At 42.6% G+C, this 18758-nt stretch overlaps 1 protein-coding gene across 1 annotated transcript in view; it reads left to right on the top strand.

The window, feature by feature from the left end:
• The window catches only part of PLXNB2 (plexin B2), a 111098-nt gene that overhangs the window by 50416 nt on the left and 41924 nt on the right, over window positions 1-18758 (top strand). The window contains exons 11-15 of the mRNA XM_010227980.2: window positions 3606-3698; window positions 4966-5047; window positions 9168-9340; window positions 11619-11767; window positions 14668-14776. Of these exons, the coding sequence (XP_010226282.2) occupies window positions 3606-3698; window positions 4966-5047; window positions 9168-9340; window positions 11619-11767; window positions 14668-14776 (606 nt within the window). The remainder of the gene's footprint in view (window positions 1-3605; window positions 3699-4965; window positions 5048-9167; window positions 9341-11618; window positions 11768-14667; window positions 14777-18758) is intronic.

The raw sequence follows: 18758 nt of genomic DNA, 5'->3' as shown, positions 1-18758 counted from the left end.
AAATAACGTGTGCTGTACAAACACATGTTCAAAAACAGGCATTTTTGCCTGAGGACCTTAGGATACCTGCAACCAATGAGAGGTGGATTTTGTGAATTTTATGTTATCATCTCAAGTGTCTGGGGCTGGTGGCTGGAAGGATGAACGTGAATTTAGGGGTGGGAAACTGGTCTGACCTGACCCATGTTCTGCGCAAGGTGCAGCGCACGCGGCCCTTGGCAAACGGAGCCGCGGCCGCTCAGCCCGGAGCAGGAATTCGGGAGGCTTTGGTCGAGCGCTGCAAAGAGCTGAGAAACTGTGGAAAACCTCTGTCTGCTCCCTGGATAATGAGTGGAGGAGCCCATTTTCTCTTGAGAACAAATTCAGGGCAGCTGCATAATAAAGATGTGCTGAATTTGCCTTCTGGAGGACCCTCTTTCTCTATGGAGGAGAAATAGCAGAAGTAACCCTTCCCCCCCCGCCCCAGAATGAGCCTCGTGTGTCTAGTTTATCATTTCTTTGAATAAGCACTTAAATCCCTCTGTAGTCATAGACAAAAGGAAAAGCAAATGTCTCTGCAAGCCCTTTTTCCTGTTAGATATCAATTACCTTTAACAAAGCCAGACACATAGGGTGGATTCGAGTGCTTTATTGGCAGTATTAAACAGGGTGCCTGCAGACCAGACCTTGTATGCATTTATTTAACTGGGACCTCTAAGAAGTAAAATAAACGTATAGGCCCTAGGCTGGAAGGGCACTGTAGAGAAGTGAGTGTCAAATGATGTTAGAATAATTTTTCTTAGATAAGAGCCATGTGGGAACGTCTCTGTCATGGGAGCAGCCCCATATGCACATATCCTGATACAGATGTTCATTTTTAAATGAAAATAATAACACTTCCCCTGCCAGGACTTGAAGGGCACACGCAGTTACTGACAGCTGTATGCACAGGCTTCTAAGTTCATATGAAAATAGACATAAAAGGCATGAAACGGTCGTAATCCTGCAGGAATTTCTGTCTAAGGGTGATGATAGTTAAAGCAATGAGTTCATTTGAGTAAGGGCATAATTTATGCTCAGCCTTTGGGTGAAATTCTCCTGGTGGGCAAGGTGGCTCAGGAGAAGCATATTTAGGAGAAGAGTTTTTTACAGGGCTTGGCCCAAAGCCCATTACATAGCACGAGGCTTCTCATGTGGAATGATGTTGCTGTAGGATATGCTGGATATAATAGCTTATTTGCAGATAGTTTTTTTAAAGACTTTGTTGATTAGAACATGGGTATATATACATTTTGTTCCTGCTGCTTTTCTTGCTGACATTTTTGGTTAGATAAAAGTTGATCAGCAAAAATAAATGTTCTGTTGTCACTTTTGAATAATAGCTCTATTTCCTTGATCTAATCGGTGCCTTGCTTAAAGGGACAGCGCGCAGCCTGACTCATTATGGATGTGCAAATGTACTGGCCAGCAAAATGCACGTAAGCATCTCTGCTTGTGTGGAGATCAGCAGAGAGGTTTGGGCCTTTCACAGTGAGTGAGGAAAGTGGAAAGCTGCTAAAACTGCCTTTGCAGAACTGATGATGGAAGAATAAGCTAAGAATTTTCTAGGCTCTTCTTTGCCTGTGAATGCTTTTCTTACAGTGATGAGATCTCCTGTAAAGGCCTTTGCTGTGGAGTCCTTTGCTGAGGTATACTAAGAGGAGACTTGTTTAGTATCTTTCTCCCCCTTCCCCTGAAAATATTTCAATAGCAAATAAAAGTGAATCATCATTCTTTTGGGAACAGCCACATCCAGAACACGCAGTTGAGAGAGGCACCAAAGAAAAGTTTAGTATTGATTCTTTGTATTGCATGCAACTTCTAAGAGATATTCTCCATCTGAGTCCCTGCGAGACTGGTGCAAAAGAAGAAACAGGTGTACCAGCATTGAGAGAACCTTGTTAGCCTTCAAAAACTTTAGTTAAAAGCAATTGCCCATTTGGACTTGCCTTTGTCTTGGGTGTCTGAGGTATAACCCACTTCTCAGTGTTTGTTAGGTGTCTCTTCTTGCACCCAGACTAATGGATGTATGTAGCTTCATAGCCTTCTGCTGGATAGTCTAGCAGCTCCTCATTGCATTTCACTCCAGGCTGGCAGCTGCCACACACAGAAGCTTCCCTCCATCCCCAATGTGTTCTGCTAAGCGTGTGGGGAAGCTTTGTATAGCAGCAGCTCCAGAATTTGAACACTTTTGAAAAACACATGATATACTGAAATGCAGAATAAAGCAAGCAAGGCAGTGTTTTTCTGGGAGATTTAAAAGGTGCTTTAAAATTGGAGGAGGCACACATTTTCTGTGAAATAGAATAGGCTGTAAAACCTTCAGAGAAGACTTTTCAGTAGCTCATTCTCTATGTGCAGTTTCTAAGAAGGTCGTGTTCCTTGTGCAGCACAAACCTCTCGGAGACAGGAGCAAGGTCCCCTGCCTGTTCCCAGCCCCAGGGCTGCGCAGGATCTCTCGTGGCCTCTGCCTGTCCTGGCGGATGAAGGGGCAATGGGAAAGGTGGCTTCTTTGCACTGCTCTGTTTAGATAATTAGTCAATTATAGGTCCTTGAGTTACCTGTGATTCCAGTATTGAAACAAGTATCTGCAAATGAATAGGATAAGATCTGATATTCTGAGGTATGAGGCTTAGACGGCAGCAAGGGAGGACTTGCTAACACTTGAAGCAGGATGGAGGGATAAAGCAATCAATTTTTTTTTTTATTTGCCATATTTTCCAAGATTCAAGCAGTTCTGGGTAAAAGCAGGGACTACTCCTTTGCATGAAGGCTTCAGAAGGGAAGGTGGTCTTGCTTCCCCATGGACTGCCTGTAGTTTTACAAGTATTTAGCAACGGCACAGGCTTAAAATATCCTCACTGCTTGTTTCTGTGTCTCCTCCTCTTGCAAAGCTATTTGCACAGCTGTGCTGTGGGCCAGGAGAGTGACCCAACACGGCATCGGCGCGGTGGTTTTAGTTGGTCTCATTGGCCAGGTTACTTTTAGTGAGCTCAGTTCCCAGATCTGATCATGGAAGAGCCGTGCCAAGAGCTTTCCCAGGGCGGCATGGGTGCCACAGCCTGAAGGTAGGATTTAGGAGCTGGGGAAAAGCAGGGGGAAAGTTGGGCAGGAGACAGGAACGCCCTTAAGCTGTCACTGCCGTCACAGACTGACTTGTGAAAACCCAGCTGGGGTCTTGGGGAGGCAGAAGAAATAAAGTGTCGCTCCAGTTTCCTGTGCAATTCTTACACTCCTGCTCTGCCCGGATTCCCTGCCGAGAAAACCTGAAAGGGCAGCGCTCCCACAGCCCTGCTAATAACACATCCGATGTGTGAAGTTATCCCGTATTCAGATCCTTGGCTCTTTTCCTTATTGCTTGGGAAGCCGGCGCGCCGGCTCTGCCCTTGTGCTCGCAGCGCGAGGGCCGCAGGGGGCAGCTCGCGGCGGGCCGGGCGGCGCCGGCCTCCTCCGCACGCGGCCCCTCTCACTGGGCCCTTCTCCATTCGGCCCTGCTGCTTCCGGTGCTCGACAGGGTATCGCCTGCCGCTTTGACTTTATTTTGCTTTATTATTAAGATTTTAAGCTGAACTTTTCTCTTCCATTAGGATAAAAAATTTGTGGTCGGAAACAGCCAATTTAAATTTGAAGCTCATGTGGATGAATCAGAAGAGGGAAAATTCTCATTTCTGACTAAAGAGGTAAATGTGAAAGCATGTTTTGCCCACCATATATATTCAATTCTTCTAGTCCTGCGCCATTACCCACTCAGGCCCAGAACCATACAAGAAGTGTTGTTCACTGTTAGAGGTAAAAAGCGGCATCTCCTAAAGAGTCTCCTTTGGTGTTAGTGTTCAAAGGCAGCAAAGGAAGTTCCTGAGCTCTCTCCTTAAAGCCCTATGTCATCTTCTTTAGTTTCTTTATGTATGGCATTCATGGATTTGTTATTAAAACTGTCCCTGGAGAAATTCTGGGTGGTTGCTCTTTTTTTTTTATTATTTACTTTCTTCATTTTTATGCATCTAGTGAAATCACCAAAGATAGAAGATGAGAGTTTCTCCCTCACCACACACTAATTTGTTACCTTTCCCATGACACACTTTCTTTCATTTGTAAAAATGGGAATGGTGATGGCATGTTTACATACTTGCCAGCTATACGTCTTTCACTCAGGTTTGTTTAACAGAGAAGAGAAATAACAGTCAAAATAACCATCTAGCTACCAAGTTCAAAGTTAGGCTCACAAATATTATTCTGACTTTAACCTTTTTTTAAACTTATAAACTTAGTCTTACCAGCTAAGTAACAGCCTTAGTTTAGAGAACTAGTTAGCATTTATGCAGCGTTTGAGCCTGGCACGAAGCACAAACTTAATTAATAAAGCTTCTTTTTGTTGTTGTTTTTTTGGCTCCTTTTTCTTTCCCACCTGTTGATACTGCTTCTGTCTTTTTCAACCCTAGCAAAAGCTCATGCCTTGAAGCATGTGAACCTTGTGCTTTGGTTGTAGTGAGGGGGTTGTGCTGCTAAAGATGCAAGAGATTCCCCCTCCATGTGGTCCATGGGGAGTCTGCTGCATCCATGCAAATACTGGGGCCAGATGGCTTGGGAGGAAGAGTGCAGCCGGTCCAGCAGCGATTTGTGCTGGACTTGTGCAGTACCCCAGGCACCTGAATGCTTATAGCCAAACGTAAATTAAATTAATGGAAAGTAATGATTCAGTAGGTGTCCAGGTATTGCTCTCCCTTGGTACTTAAAAATTCTGTCTGTGAAGGATTAGCTTCATTAAAACATTTTTTTCAGTGAATATAATTGGCCAAGAAATAAAAACAGGCCATATGTATCAGGTTTAGGGTAGTGTCTAAAATCTTCATAGCTCTGAAGCTCTGGTTATTAAGAATCATGGGACGCATGGAATTAACTTTGCAAAATGAAACTATGAATGTCTTAATAGTATGTCTTCTTTTTCAGTTCTCCTACAGTGCAAATGAAACCCTACAACTAAACTTATCCATGAGAACAGGAAGGGTCAAGATTGACAGCAAACTGATGGGTAAGTATGAAAAATGGCATTAAAGGGAGGTAAATTAGACTAAATTAAAATTGACTGCTTTGTAAGTTTGGCAGTTTTTAAGATTTCTTGCATGGTTACTAGTCTTGGGAAAACAGTTCTGATGGAGCAAATGTAATAAATGATAAACTCATGAATTAGGCGCCAGCATTTTTTATTTTGAAGGCTGTTTTAAAAATGCTTAAAATTCTTTTAAAATGTTGCCAGTATTTTCAAATTTGATTTTACTCTGAAAAGCAATCATAGTCCAAAAACTTCATAGTCCTACTGTCAAAAAGTACTTCAGTAGTTTGTTTTTTAAATGGCTGTTTCCCCTTGCCACTCTCTGAAAGGTGAAAGCAATGAACTTGCTCCCTCCATTAGTAGAAAAGTAATCTTTCTTACTGCCACTGCTGTGGACTTCATCTGAAATCTGAGCTCTAAACAGTGCCTCAGCTCCTGAGTGACAGGCTCTGTCTGCAGCCTTCGTGTCTGCTGGCAATCTGCAATGCACAGAAGCATTGCTTGTGCTTTCATCTTTTGGCTTTATTCATTTATTTCTGTGGCAACGAAAAGTATATTAAGTGTTTATAGCATAAATAAAAACCTAGTCTCTGACAGAAGTTGCCTATTTCTTTATTTTTAGTTCTTTCAACTTGTAATGATGAAGCAATTATGTCTGTGGACCTAATCTAGAGCTGACTTGGGAAGGTCCATTAAAATCTGTGGAGAGCAGTATCTGGGAATTGGGACGACCTTACAAGTCTCTGAATTGAAGTTTAAGGCATAATCCTGCAAAAACTGCTAGGCAACGTGCCTGTTACTTATGTGATGAGTCAACATCAGGAGAACTAACACTTCCCCCAAGTAATTTCCCCTGTGAATTAAATCTTCAGACCATATTTTTTCCATCTGTACAGTATTTAATTGATTCCCTTTCTTATAAGCAGCATAGAAGTGGGTTTTAGAAGGTTTTCCCTAGGGCTCTGTATGCAATGCTGAAAGCACTTAAGAAAAGACGTGGCGTGAATGTTTTGGGGAGGTCATATTACAATGTCAGAGTGTCTTAATTTCCATTCTCGAGGCTGTGTTTTTTTCAATTGCAGAATTTTGACCAAACGTTCCCACCTTCTATTACACAGCCTGGAAAAAAAAGGCTAAAAGTAGTAGCTGAGTTATTAAAGAAAGGGTATCATTCAGATCAAAATAGAGAGCTCTTGCAAAAACGGAAGGAAAAATTATCAATAAATGTCTCTTTTTATTATAAAAGTTTTTTTATCCAAATTCTCTCCTGCTTTAAAATTTCCCTGTCATCTGAAGTCCAGAGCATAATGGTCTTTTTGCACCTTGAAAAGAACTGACTTTGGGTGCGCAGGAGCTGCTGAGAAGCACATTTGAACTTGCCAGTAAAAGAAACCTTTCTTTGTATGAAGCACTTAGTGAATACTAAGTTGCGATAGCGTTTTTACATCTCGAGTCGTCGGGGTTCTGAACAGTATGGAATCCAATATCTCCCTTTTATCCTTTGTCCTTTTTATCAATGATTTCACAGCTGGTATCTCAAGGTGATGGATAAGAGGCTGAATCTAATGAGTGGCTTGCTGCTGGTACATTTAATGAGCTGATCAGGGAGCGGGGGGTGTGTTTCATGCTTTAAGGCTCCAGCTTTGTGCGTTGCCTTTACGCATGTGGACGTGAGGGACTGCCAGACGTGATGCCATTAATGCTGTTTGCCAAGGGAAAACGCTGTCCACCCAACGAGGGATGGCCAAGCTGTTCAGTAAGTGCCCTCCCTTGGTGGGAAGGGTGGGCAGTGCAGGGTTTGGGAAGGCAAAAGTAGTTTCCCCCAGCTCTGGGATCACATTCAGAATCCAGAGTGAATAGTTAATAACGCAGGCTCTTGAAAATGCTATGTGGATTATGTTTGTTAGTTACCATGACTTATGTATTGACATGCTCAATATATAAGGCAAATGATGCTGCTCCTACCTTGTGTTCATTGATTCCTTGTAAAGTCAAGATTGGAGTTGAGTCAAATGGACACTTCTTCTTATCGATTATTGTTACAAATGTCAAAGCCTCTCAGCTTTCCATACGCCTTCAGTGATGTCTCGACTGGTTTTGTGCTGGTAAAGCTGCTTGTAATCAAGTGGATGTGCTGATTAGATGTAAGAAAGGTTAAAATCTGGATCAGCCTTCGCTTCTGTATTAACCCTTCACTGTAAGGGAAAGAACAAAACCAAGTTATTCTAATAAAGGCTATGCCTGGGAAAGTGAATGTGGAGATGTTTAAGTATGCAGCATTCAGAGAACTTCCCTTCAGAGGTTGTCCACTCTAATGCAAATGGCAGACACTGTGGCCAAGTCTTGGGCATACTATTTACACCAAACAGTGAAAAAAAAAATAGTAGAAAAGTGGTGTTCTCAATTTGTTTTTTCATTTTGATAGGAATCTGATGTGGTAGCTTATTGGAATTAGACCTCAGAAGCTCCTGCTGCTGCTCTAACCTAGGAGGATATCTAGGAGGACAGTGCACTGAGGCGTCGGTGGCTGGAGGGTGGCTTTGCTGGTGCCCTTGCACGCGTCCCTCTCCTCTGAGACTGAACGTTTCAGCATGTGCCTTCTTGAAATAGACATTTTTTGTGGCCTTTGCCATATGCAGTCTCAGATGGATTGTTCTGGTTTCTCTTCCACACCTCTGAACATATCTGTTTATCCCAGTTTACTTACTGAATCTCACTTTAAGGATGAACCTTTTTTGAAAAAAAAAAAAAACATTAAAGGGTACAGTTTCCTGAGACTTAGCACATAAAACAGCTCATCAGCATGGAAAAAGGGAGGTGTTGATTCTCTGTCTTTTATTCCCCACTCCCATCTGTGCACACATTTAACTCCTGAGAGAGCACAGGAGGAAACCTGGATAGTTGTCTGCTGTTGCAGTAAGTTAAGTTGATTCACAAACAGACCCAACAAGTGCCAAGCCTTGGTGACAGAGGGTGAGACTCTGTGGCCAGAAAAAGAGCAGCCCGAGGGCAGAGAGAAGCAGGAATGAAGGGATGGGGCAGGGAAACAAGGGGGCAAAAAGTTCTTTTTATTATAATCAGCTGCCCAGGGAATCAGAGCACGGCTGGTCTGACTGGTTGAGTTATCTGCACAACATGAACACTTCCCCCAGAGAAATGTGTGGCATCTTTTCAGCCTGTTCGTTTTCTTCTGGGCTGGCTCCCAAGAGCATCTCCAAATGTTTCCTTCCAAATGCAGGCTTTCCTTGTGGTGCTGAACCCCACTGCTGCATCCCAACGCTTGTGTTTACTTGGGAAAATTAGTTTTGTTCAGTGACTCTGCATTGTTCTGGAAGAGCGATGGGGGCCAAGATAAGCTTAGTGTCTAGGACAGTTAGAGTGTGGTTCATCAGTGACAGGGGCACGACTATAACAACACAGCTCTTGCTTCTGAAGAGCTAGGATTAAAGCAGGCCACAGAAGGAGTAGGGTGTACAACAGGGTGGCAACTCAAGGCAAAAGGGGAAACAAAGCAAAAAAAAATGTTTGTCTTTATTCAGAGATACAAGTAAAGACCCAGGGAAATGAAGAGATATTAGTTCAGAGAAAGGATAACACTCTTCAGGTTTTAGTGGTGATTTTGCAAAGGCCCAAGCGGCAGGCAGCGGCCCCATGCCAGCTGATGTTTGCTCGTAGCAACACACATATGAGAGTTATACCCTTCCCTGACAACATTTCTGGCTTCCTTTTTGGTGCCCCAGGGAGATCTGTTCATTTGAACTTGTCTCTGAACAGATGCACAGCCAGGTTCATTGTGGGTATGTGGGCTTTGGACTTGAACTATGAAACACCTTTGTGTTTAAATGCTTGATGCAACCTGAGTGATAAAGGTGTATTTGGGTTCTACATGGTCGTTTGTGCATGTTTTTGAAGTTTTTCTGTGTAATCAGAAATACAGTTTTCTTTCAGCATCATTCAGGAGTTAAGTGCATATTCTTCACAGGACTGAACTGAGCAGCAGGGAGGCTTTGTGCACAGGATTAGTTTTTCTTCCAATCATACACTGAATATTCTTGAAGCAGGGGGAGATGTCTAAGTGCATTTACCATTCATATTTCAGTGACTCTGTACAACTGCTCGTACGGACGAAGTGACTGCAGTTTATGCCTTGCGGCCAGTGAAGACTACAACTGTGTCTGGTGTGAAGAAGAAGGCAAGCCAAGCAAATGTGTTTATGAGAAACTCTGTCGTGCTCCTCCTACTGAAACGTGCCCTAATCCAGAAATTACTCACGTAAGATTGCTTTTTTTTTTTCTTGCTCCCAGTATATTATTTTTCAGGAGAAAAAAGCATCTAAGAGAGCTCATCCTGAAAGGCATTTCTTTTTTTCCTAGGGCATTAAGCAAGCCTCTAAATAGCTGCAAGGAAATAATGCCAGTAGTGATGTGTGTGAAAGGTTTGTAAAGACTCGTAATAAGAGGGTGAATGGAGTCTTTGAGACTCCTTGCTCTGTAGGCCTTGTTCTCCCTGTGCTGTGAGCCAGGCTAGCAGTGCATGCTTAAACACGGCACTTGATTCTTGGGAATTAGCACGGATTTTTTTCCTGTCCTGAAATCTGTTCTACCTAAAGGACGTCTATAAAAGAGGTTCACCACATGTGAGCCCTTAGCAGGCTCATTAGCAGGCTTCAAACTAGCCTGTTTCACAGCGTTTAAAAAGGGAGCAGGTTGTTTCTGTGCCGTGATTTGTTTTCAAGGTGCCAGTGATTTTTTCCAGCCCATTCTGGAATGAAACCCTGGGCTGTAGAAGTTTAATGTAAGAAGTCAGAGAGAGAGAGAGGCGAATGCCCCCCCTTGCACAGCACCAGTTCGGTGGTGCCACACTCACCCAGGAGGAGGAAAGGGCATCGATTTGTCTTGGTCCACCAGCAGCTGAAGCAAAAAGTGACAGACCCTGGTCTGCTTTCAGCGGTTGCCAAATGCTGCTTTTCTGGGCTGCGTGGCTGCCTACAAAGCAGTGATACCTGCTGCTGTTGGGCAAGCCCAATCACTGTGGTGGCAGGGTTAGGACTCAAAACACGCAGTTTGATGAAAATGTATCTTAAGCTATCAAAAAATGCCACAACTCTGTGACAGAGGCTCTGAACCATAAAGGGGATATATTTCACTCAAGTAAGATAAGAACTGATTGATTCTGAAGTCTGTGGCTCCAACTGGCAGAGACGTGAAGAGCCTCCTGAGCGTGTGGTAGGGCCTGTGAGACGGGCCGTGGTGCCGTGTCCAAGAGGAAGCGGCAGGTAAGTGCTTGAAGTCTGCTCAGGAAGGCAGATATCCTGCAATCTCGACAGAACATATGGAGAGAAACACTCGCATAATGCCTCTGCCACCATAAGGATGGTTTGAAGGAGGAGGGAAAGGAGAGCAAAGAAGAAGAAAAGTGTTTTCACCCTGCGATACTGTTTGTATGTAATGGTGGATTTAACAGTAAATACCAAAGATGTTCTGATATGTTTAGGTTTTAAAAGCTTTTGTTGCTTTCAAATTAGTGCAAAATAATTTGTAAAAGAAACTGGTCAGTCATTTTATTCACTAGTACATTTATGGGTTCAGTGCAGAGGCATGGCCGGTGGGTAACAGACCTGGCTTTGGAAATTTGAAAGAGTGGGAAAATAGTCAGAAAAGTGATCCTGGAGCCGGGTTGCACAGTGAGCAGCAAGCAGCCAAGCCCCCGCGCTCAGGCTTGCTGCTGCTTACACTCACAGGCCCAGCAGACGTCAAAGCCCAGACTTCCAGGGGCTGCCCCTGGTCACTTGGCCCTGAGGTGGCCTCCCTGGAGCTGCTCCGGTTGCACTAGCAAAGCAGGTCCCTCTCCCAGCAGATACTCCGAGTGCTGGTGCTTGTTCATGTCCTCCATTTACCTCAGAGATGGCCACTGCCACCAGAGGGTTTTTTCAGTCGGCATTTTAACCACAAACTGCTTAACAAGCATCAGTTCATCCTTCTGTTTGATGCAGTAAGGAAGGCCAGGGGACTGAAGAAACTCCAGCACACGCTACGTGGGCCACATTTACTGCTTGGAAGGTGTGCTGGGCTCATAGGAACCCAAAGGGTGGGAACCATGGGGAAAACAAGCAAGCAAACAAAAATCAAAAAATTCAAAATAGAAATGCTAGGAAGGCTCAGTGAAATACTTACTGGATTATCTATTGGATTATTAATCCTTTCATTTGCTTCTCAAAATCACAGTGCTTTAAGGGATGGAGCAAATTTAAGGCAGAATAAACACCAAGCAAGAACTTTGCACCTAAGTGTCTGCCACAGGGTCTCTTTGGAATTGTGTACTGTGCGTTTAGGTTGAAGGCAGGAAATCTGGAACTAATTAATATGTGTTCTGAGCTAATAAATAACTAGTAACATTAATTATATTTACATGGCTCTTAAAAAAAATCTTCATTTCAAGTGCTGGTAAGTCGAATTAGCCTTAAATGATACGAAAGAGCAACATGATCACTGGTATTTAAACTTTTTTTGTTTTTGTTTTTGTTTTTTTGTATTTTTTTTCCCAAACACAGATTGAGCCAAAAACTGGACCACTAAGTGGCGGAATTCTTTTGACCATAATGGGATCTAACTTGGGTATAAAAGCAGAAGATGTAAAAAATATAACAGTGGTAGACCAGGAATGTCTTTTTAAAAAGGAATTCTACTCTGTTTCCACAAGGTAATTGCTGCCTGTTTTTCACAAGATTATAGGAGAAAATAGGAACTTCTGTGCTCTTTCAAGAGAAGAGAAAGATCGCCTTGCAATTACAAGAAATTATCAATAGAAGAAAGATCTAGTGCAATGTGTTTGTAATAGTTCATTCCAACATATCTGAGGATTTATTTAAGATCATTATAGATTCTAATGCAACAGCAAATTTATGATAGAGTAGTACATTTGTGATTGGGATTGCCTTTCTCTCTTCTTTTGCGAGTTATTACTCTAGATGTTTCAAAACATCTAGAGTACATTGTATTTGTTTTACATACATTACATTGTAGGTAGAAACATTTTATTTGTTTTCAAATTCAAGGCGCTGTAGATGTGCAGCCAGTCATTACAGTCTTTACAAACACGGAACCAGAATGCAGCCAGGCATACCAGTTTATAGAAACATTAGGCAAAGCAAGAAGCAGCTTCATTTTCTCTTGTTGTTTTAGCTACAGAGATTCTTTTCTGGGTGCAGGGAGGGAGCCCAGATATTTGGTGAAGCTTTAGGTGACCAACTTTGATGGCAGAACCAACAAGTCCGTGGATGTTGAATGGCCGAAGCAGGTTAGCAGAGGCTTTGTGGATTACTTGTCACACTCTTAAACACCACCAAAAGTGAAGATAAGGTGCCTAAATTCTTCTAGAGATCTAATGCTTATTTCAGTTTTGTCAAGCATCTAATATCAAGAGAGAAATACCCTGTTGATACTAGCTGAGAAAAAGCATAGCATGAAGGATCAGTAGTAATATCAGTAGTAATGATGTATTTCAAACAGTTTGATTTCTTTCTTTCTTTCACTTTTGATATTTCAAATTGCAATCGAAACCTTGACTTCCTTTCATTTACTTTTAATTGTAAGGCAGTAACTTCTTGCTATTGTTGTGGCTTGTTTTGAAAGATCTTTTGAAGATGCCTAAGTAGTTTTTTAGCTTTTGGAAAGTCAGATTGTGAATCGGGCAGATTTAGAAACTTCCTTACCCCAATGCATATGTACATCTCTTACTGTTTCCCATCCCATCCACATTAATTTCCAAATTTCCTATAGTCATCTTTTCTCATTCTCTGGTTTCCATGTGTGCAGAAGCTGCACTGAAACACAGCATCGCCAAGGATTGTCCCCAGCCTCTTGGCTTTTTCTAAAGCTTTTTGATATTTTTAAATACATGGAAAGAAGCCATCATGGGATGACTGCTTCCTTGTATCATAGCAACATTACTGGTTTCCTAAGTTCTGCCCGTGTGGTAATAGGTGAGGATAAATGCAACTTGCATAATGTGATTTACCAACAAATTAGGGGCTTTTGAAGGATACTCTCCATTGGGGAAACCTTGAAAAAGAAATTATTCAGAATCTCCAAATAGAGATCTCTTCTTTTGTTTTATTTTTATCCCTTTTTAAAATGAGGGGGGGGGGGGGGGAAAAAAGCACCCAATCGTTCCCCTTTGTCCTTTGCACCAAAAAGTCACCTTTTAGGATGACTTCTTCCCAGGGCTGGGAGAGCAGGGGGACTTTAGACACTTGAGGCTGCTTTCTGTCCTGCCTCCCTCTCTGCTAGTTCTCCCTGTGCAGCCAGGGGGAAGGGAGGCCAAGCGAATCCTGAGGGGAGGATGGGAGGGAGCTTTTTTCCTCTGAAAATCCCTAAAATCGCGTGGGCCGTGGCGCGTTCTTCCCCCCTCCGCCCCGGCCCCCGCTGCTTCCCTTAGCTCGACATATGGTCGAAATTCTTCCGCAGGCACCGCTTCCTCCGACCGCCTGACAAGGAGATGCAACTTCCAAGAATACAGTAGGGATGATGAGGAGCAGCCTGCAGGCGCAGGCAGCCGCGCACATGCCAGGACACGCAGGAATTCCGAGAATTTTGTCCCTTTGCCAGGACGCAGGCTCCACATTGTGGAGGGCTCTGCTGAGAGGCTTCACAATCCTTTTATTATAAGTCCAATTTAAGTTCATTATTCCCAGTAAATTTGGAGGGGGGAGGTTCTGGAGAGAGAGTTTCGTTTGCTCTTTGGGATTTTGGAGAAAAATCTTGCGTTTCGGAGCAACAGCAGTAATCCCAAGAATGAAGGAAATGTGCAGAGCTGCTCAGGGTGTGCCCGGTGCGAAACTCGCTGCCTGCGAAGGCTTCAGACCTTATATACAGCCTTAGCTGGCAGCTCTGCATCAAGAGTTTGCCCCAGTTTTCCACTGTGCTGAGTCCTTACCTACCTAATCCCTATCCCTGCTTGTATTCTGCGAATCACTGTTGGATCAAAAAATTCAAGCTGCGCAGCTGTAGCGCGGCAGCGGTGGCGGATCCCCCCCGGGATTCCTTGACCTCTGATTTTGCATGAGTTACCTAGGATTTGCGTTCAGTGAACAGTAATTCTAAGGGGATTTTGAGGGTAGGTGTGAAAATATAGTAGTTTAAAGCTGCAAGATGACAGGAGGCACAGGAAGAGTGTTGTAAGCTGAAGTACACCAAGTTGCAAGGTGGCCTGATACTTCCATCAAGGTGGCAGGTTTCTCTGTATCTTTTTTTTACCATTACCATATGCAGTGAAAACAGGGCTTGGAATTGGGTGGTTTCATTGCTGATTTTGGACTGAATTTGATTTTTTCAGTAGAAGTCACCTCTAATAACTGACCACTAAGTATCTGTGGTGCAGGTTTCAGCTTTGCTTTGGGGCAGAGACAAGACTGAAATTTCTTGGGTGGTTTTAGTGGGATCTCTGAGCCAGAACTCAGGTATATTTGGTGGTATAAAAACGTTTGAGCTTTTGCTTGCCCTACGTGTGGTAGCTAACAAAAATCTGCTTTTGGTGTAATGAATTCCTCTTGTATTGCAGCTGCTATTTTTAACAAATAAACTTACATTATTTCTTGATAGGATTGTATGCGAAGTTGGAAGAATGACTGAACCAAAAGAAGGTCAAATTGAGGTTAACGTCAATGGAAAATTGGGCAAATCACCAAGTGATGTGAAATTTACCTACCAGGTAGGTGCATTTCTTTAAGTGACCTGTCATACCTAGTGCATAACTTATGTCTAAAATATACCTGTTAAGCACAGAGTCACTTGTGCTTGCCAAACATACTTTGTTTTGTCAACAACCTTATCATTCCAGTATGTTAGCAAACATGTAAGCATTTCCTTATACTAAAAGTACACCAAAAATCTTTTCTTGACTGCACAGCCAGAGTCTCAAAATAAATACAGTATTATTACTGAACAAAAAAAAAGTCTGCAGTGGAAAAAATGAGGTGTTTTTAGACGCACAGTGACTGCACTGTTTTAATGGTTGTGTTTAGCTGGTGTTCTTAACTGTGAGAATTAATGCACAGCCACTGAAGAGTAAGTAATGAAGGTTCATTTTTTAAATAATGTATTTAGTTCAAAAATATAGCATGCAGAGAAATAAGCAGAGCCCCAGACAGCATGATATATGTTCCTATTACACAGGTACTTTGTTTTCACTGTCGCTGTGAAGAAGAGTTTCAGTTGTGTCTTAATTGCTTTACCCCAAACATGGTCCCAGGTTATGGCTGTTTTAGTCTGTGGTTTAGTAGAGAGTAGCTGTGGCTATGAGGTCTTTGAAATTTATAATAGCCTGTGAGAGCAGAAATGTTTAAATAATCTCTCTTCTCATATTGATATTTGAAATTACCTCTATAAACTATAAGACTATAAAATATGAAGAGTGTGTTAGGTTTTATCATCTCTGTCATTGTAACTTCTGTCTCATTAATTCTGGATTTCTTATGAGGAGGAAATGAAGGGAATCAGCAGTAAGAGCTGGATTAAGTCAGGAATAGGAGGCAACTGAGAGGAACACATCCTGTTTTCACAAAACAGGCCGTAACTGTCTTGCCAAGCAAATGTCTCCTCTCCCAGGTGGCATCTCTCCAAAACTACCTCTTGCTTGAAAATGATCTTTTGATGTCAACAGCTTGTTTTGTTTCTTTGTGAAGATGTAGGTTATAGGTAAACTTTCCTTTGTCAGTGTCATTCCTCTTACCTGGAGAGTGAAACATCATGCAGAAACATCACGTGCAGAAACATCATGTTCCATGTTGCCTGTTAGGACCTCTAGGACAGAAGCTGTGGCAGTAAAGCCAAAATGGGATGGGATTTTAACATGAATCCATTGTGTGGGATAAATTTTGCACAAATCCCCCTCTGCTTCCCCAAAGTGTAAAGATTCTTTCATGATCTGCATGAAAATCCCATGGAAAAACTATGAAGAGTTTTTAAAGGCAATCTGAAGGCTCTACGTACGCTTAAAAGGCCTGTCTGTGATCTTGGTCTGGTGTAATTGACTCCTTGTCACATCTGGAAGATGAGATAAGCAGCCCCTGCTTTGGGCTTCTGGAAAGAAAGCATCTCAGATGCATCTCAGTGACAATCTAGAGCCTCTGACTACATGTCCTCCAGGCAGATGTTGCCATGAAAGTCCAAGACTTCCTTTGTGTCAATCTTGAACTAAGCTACCTGCTGCTGAGGAACATGTTTATTTACTGCAAAAATCTTTCCATACAGACTCTATTTACAAAGTATGAGGCAATGACAGGTGATACAAAATCCTGAAGTGCCGCTCTGCATGCCTCAAAATAGTAAAATAGTTTCTAATTTCGTTCTCTTATTTTTGTTCGATGAGAAAATGAAGCCAAGTGTGGACGGCAGCAGAATTAAAATTAGTAAGGAGGTGTCATGTTCATGCAGACCTCTACAAGTGTATTATAGGCTTCTTGGCTTTTGGCATGATCAGAGCAGACAATTAGTGACTTTATATTATCTTAAAAGCTACAGTCTTGTTTCACTGTTGTTTTCAGGCTGTTCCTCTGTCACTTGTTTCAGAAGACATGCAAAATCTGTGTTTTATTTTAAAACTCTTCTATTCAACATATACAAAGAAAAGAAAACATTCTTCTTTCAAAGAGCTTTCCTAAAATATTTTATATTATGTGGGTTTTTTTCTGTTCTTGAGCGCATTATCTGGCTGCCCTCCTGCTGGCAGATATTGCTGTTTCTACTGTCTGCTTTAATCACCATAATAGCTTCAGCAGTGATCATTTCAAACACGAGGCATGAGGAGGCAGAGCAGCTACCAGCCTGTTGGGTCTGTGCTTACTAGAAGTGTCTACATCCTCTCTGGCCAAATTTCAGCCTGCTGTATGAGGCTAGTGGTGGCAACCAAGAACACAGAACCTGTTACTGAGTGCATCTCGCTGCTGCTGAGCCTGGGGGATGAGGTGGGTGTTTAAAGATGAGCTTGTAGGGGAGCAATTGACAGCAGAACGTAGGGCTTCCACTTCTCCTTCTGCCCCAGTGTGCCAGCACAACTCATTTCTGAGTCCATGAGCAGGTGAGACTTCCATTAAATGAGTAAAAAATCCAGTTAGCAAGGGAGCTGTGGTTTCAATTTAAAATACTTTTTTTAACTATGTTGGCCCATAGGAGTCTGTGCTGCATACTTAGCACCTATATTTGCTGCATACCAAGGGAATAAAAGTCCTATTTCTCCCTACGCATCATAATTTCTTCTCTCCAACTCAAGTGCTGTATTTAGGCGCAGACATTTCAGTGAAATTAAATTCTGATAGCCTCGTCCTCCTCCACTGACCTTTCCCTTGTTTGTTTGACTATAAGCAGAAGCAGACAGCAGCCATTCTCCTTTTTAGTGAAGTATAAATGAAATGATGCCGAGTTTTCATATGCAGCTCTGCAGTACATCTGGAATATTGACAGCTCTGCTGGTCTCTAAGAAAAGGGAGCAGCAGCAGAGCTAAAGGGCTGTCCAGGCTTTTCTTGACTGATTGTTTATCTAGTTTGCTTGTGGCAGTGAGAAACAGTATCAGGGTACAAAGGGAAGAGACAACTTTTCCTAGGTCTAGGGCTCAGGTATGCTGCTCACGTGCAAACATGATTCCTTTCCCATTTCCACTGCAGCTGATTCAGGGATCATATTGGTTTGCAAGAGCAATTCTGTGACGTTTAGCCCATGTAGATTAAAAAGACTGTATGGTTTCAAGAAGTTCAAATACAGGTAAAGTGAGGAAATTAAAGATAGCACCTTGCAAAATTGTAGCGCATTTGTGTAGCTTTCTAAGCGGCTGAATGTATTTTAAGGATTTATTTTGGAAAGAAGGACATGTAGTAAATCAGGAAGTTTGTTTACCTGAGCAAGATGAGATGAATAACCAAAAAGAGGAACAAATTGAGTCAAGTATTAGTATGCTCTAAAACAAAATGAAGCTGATTACACACCACACTGGAAGCTCAAAGGTGAGCATGAACAGCACGGTTGCATTTAACATGCTGGTCTCCTCCACCTTGATTTCCTACCAAGTTGGCAGTTTCCTCTTGTCTTCATCCAGTTCTGGTTTCTTGATGTTTGAGGCAGGCCCTCTGGGAGCTCTCATGCACGGTGCCAGTAGTGCCACGAGGTTTTTGCAAAGGGCTGTAGCTCCCTCCTTGATTCTTCTCCCTGAACACATCTTCACCTGGACAGATTCGCTGTAGTTCTGGTTTTCCTTTTCATGGTTTGTTACCATCTCGATTGATGCTGCTAAGGCAGACATCCGTAGCGGTCTGGAACTGCCATCTTCCAGAGGACCGTGGCTCTTTCATTACCAAGTTCCTGCATGTCGTCATGCCTAAGGGCCAGGAGAACTCCTGGGTAATTCTGAGCTTTGGGAAAGTTGGCCCTGCCTCATGCAGATATCCTGGACTTAGCATTCAAGTTATGCACTTAAATATATGCCCCACCGTTCAGTGCTTCTAGTTCTGCTCAAGAGCTGCCAGGGAACCCTGGGTCATAGTTATACGTTATACAATATTATTAAATTATAATGAATACTTCCTAGTCACGCATGTTTGCATTTCTCCATCAAAGCCCTGTGTCAGCAAGGCTCTGTGGACTTTCCATAAAATCATGTTGTCACTGCCTCAGGATTAAAAGGTGCTGCCTTGAGTCAGAA

This window comes from Tinamus guttatus, unplaced genomic scaffold (assembly GCF_059628265.1).
Source record: "Tinamus guttatus ecotype Peru unplaced genomic scaffold, ASM5962826v1 Tinamus_guttatus_pri_ptg000138l, whole genome shotgun sequence".
Classification (NCBI taxonomy): Eukaryota; Metazoa; Chordata; class Aves; order Tinamiformes; family Tinamidae; genus Tinamus; species Tinamus guttatus.
The sequence above is the reverse complement of the archived record's forward strand: the minus strand, read 5'-3'. Positions and strand labels throughout refer to the sequence as shown.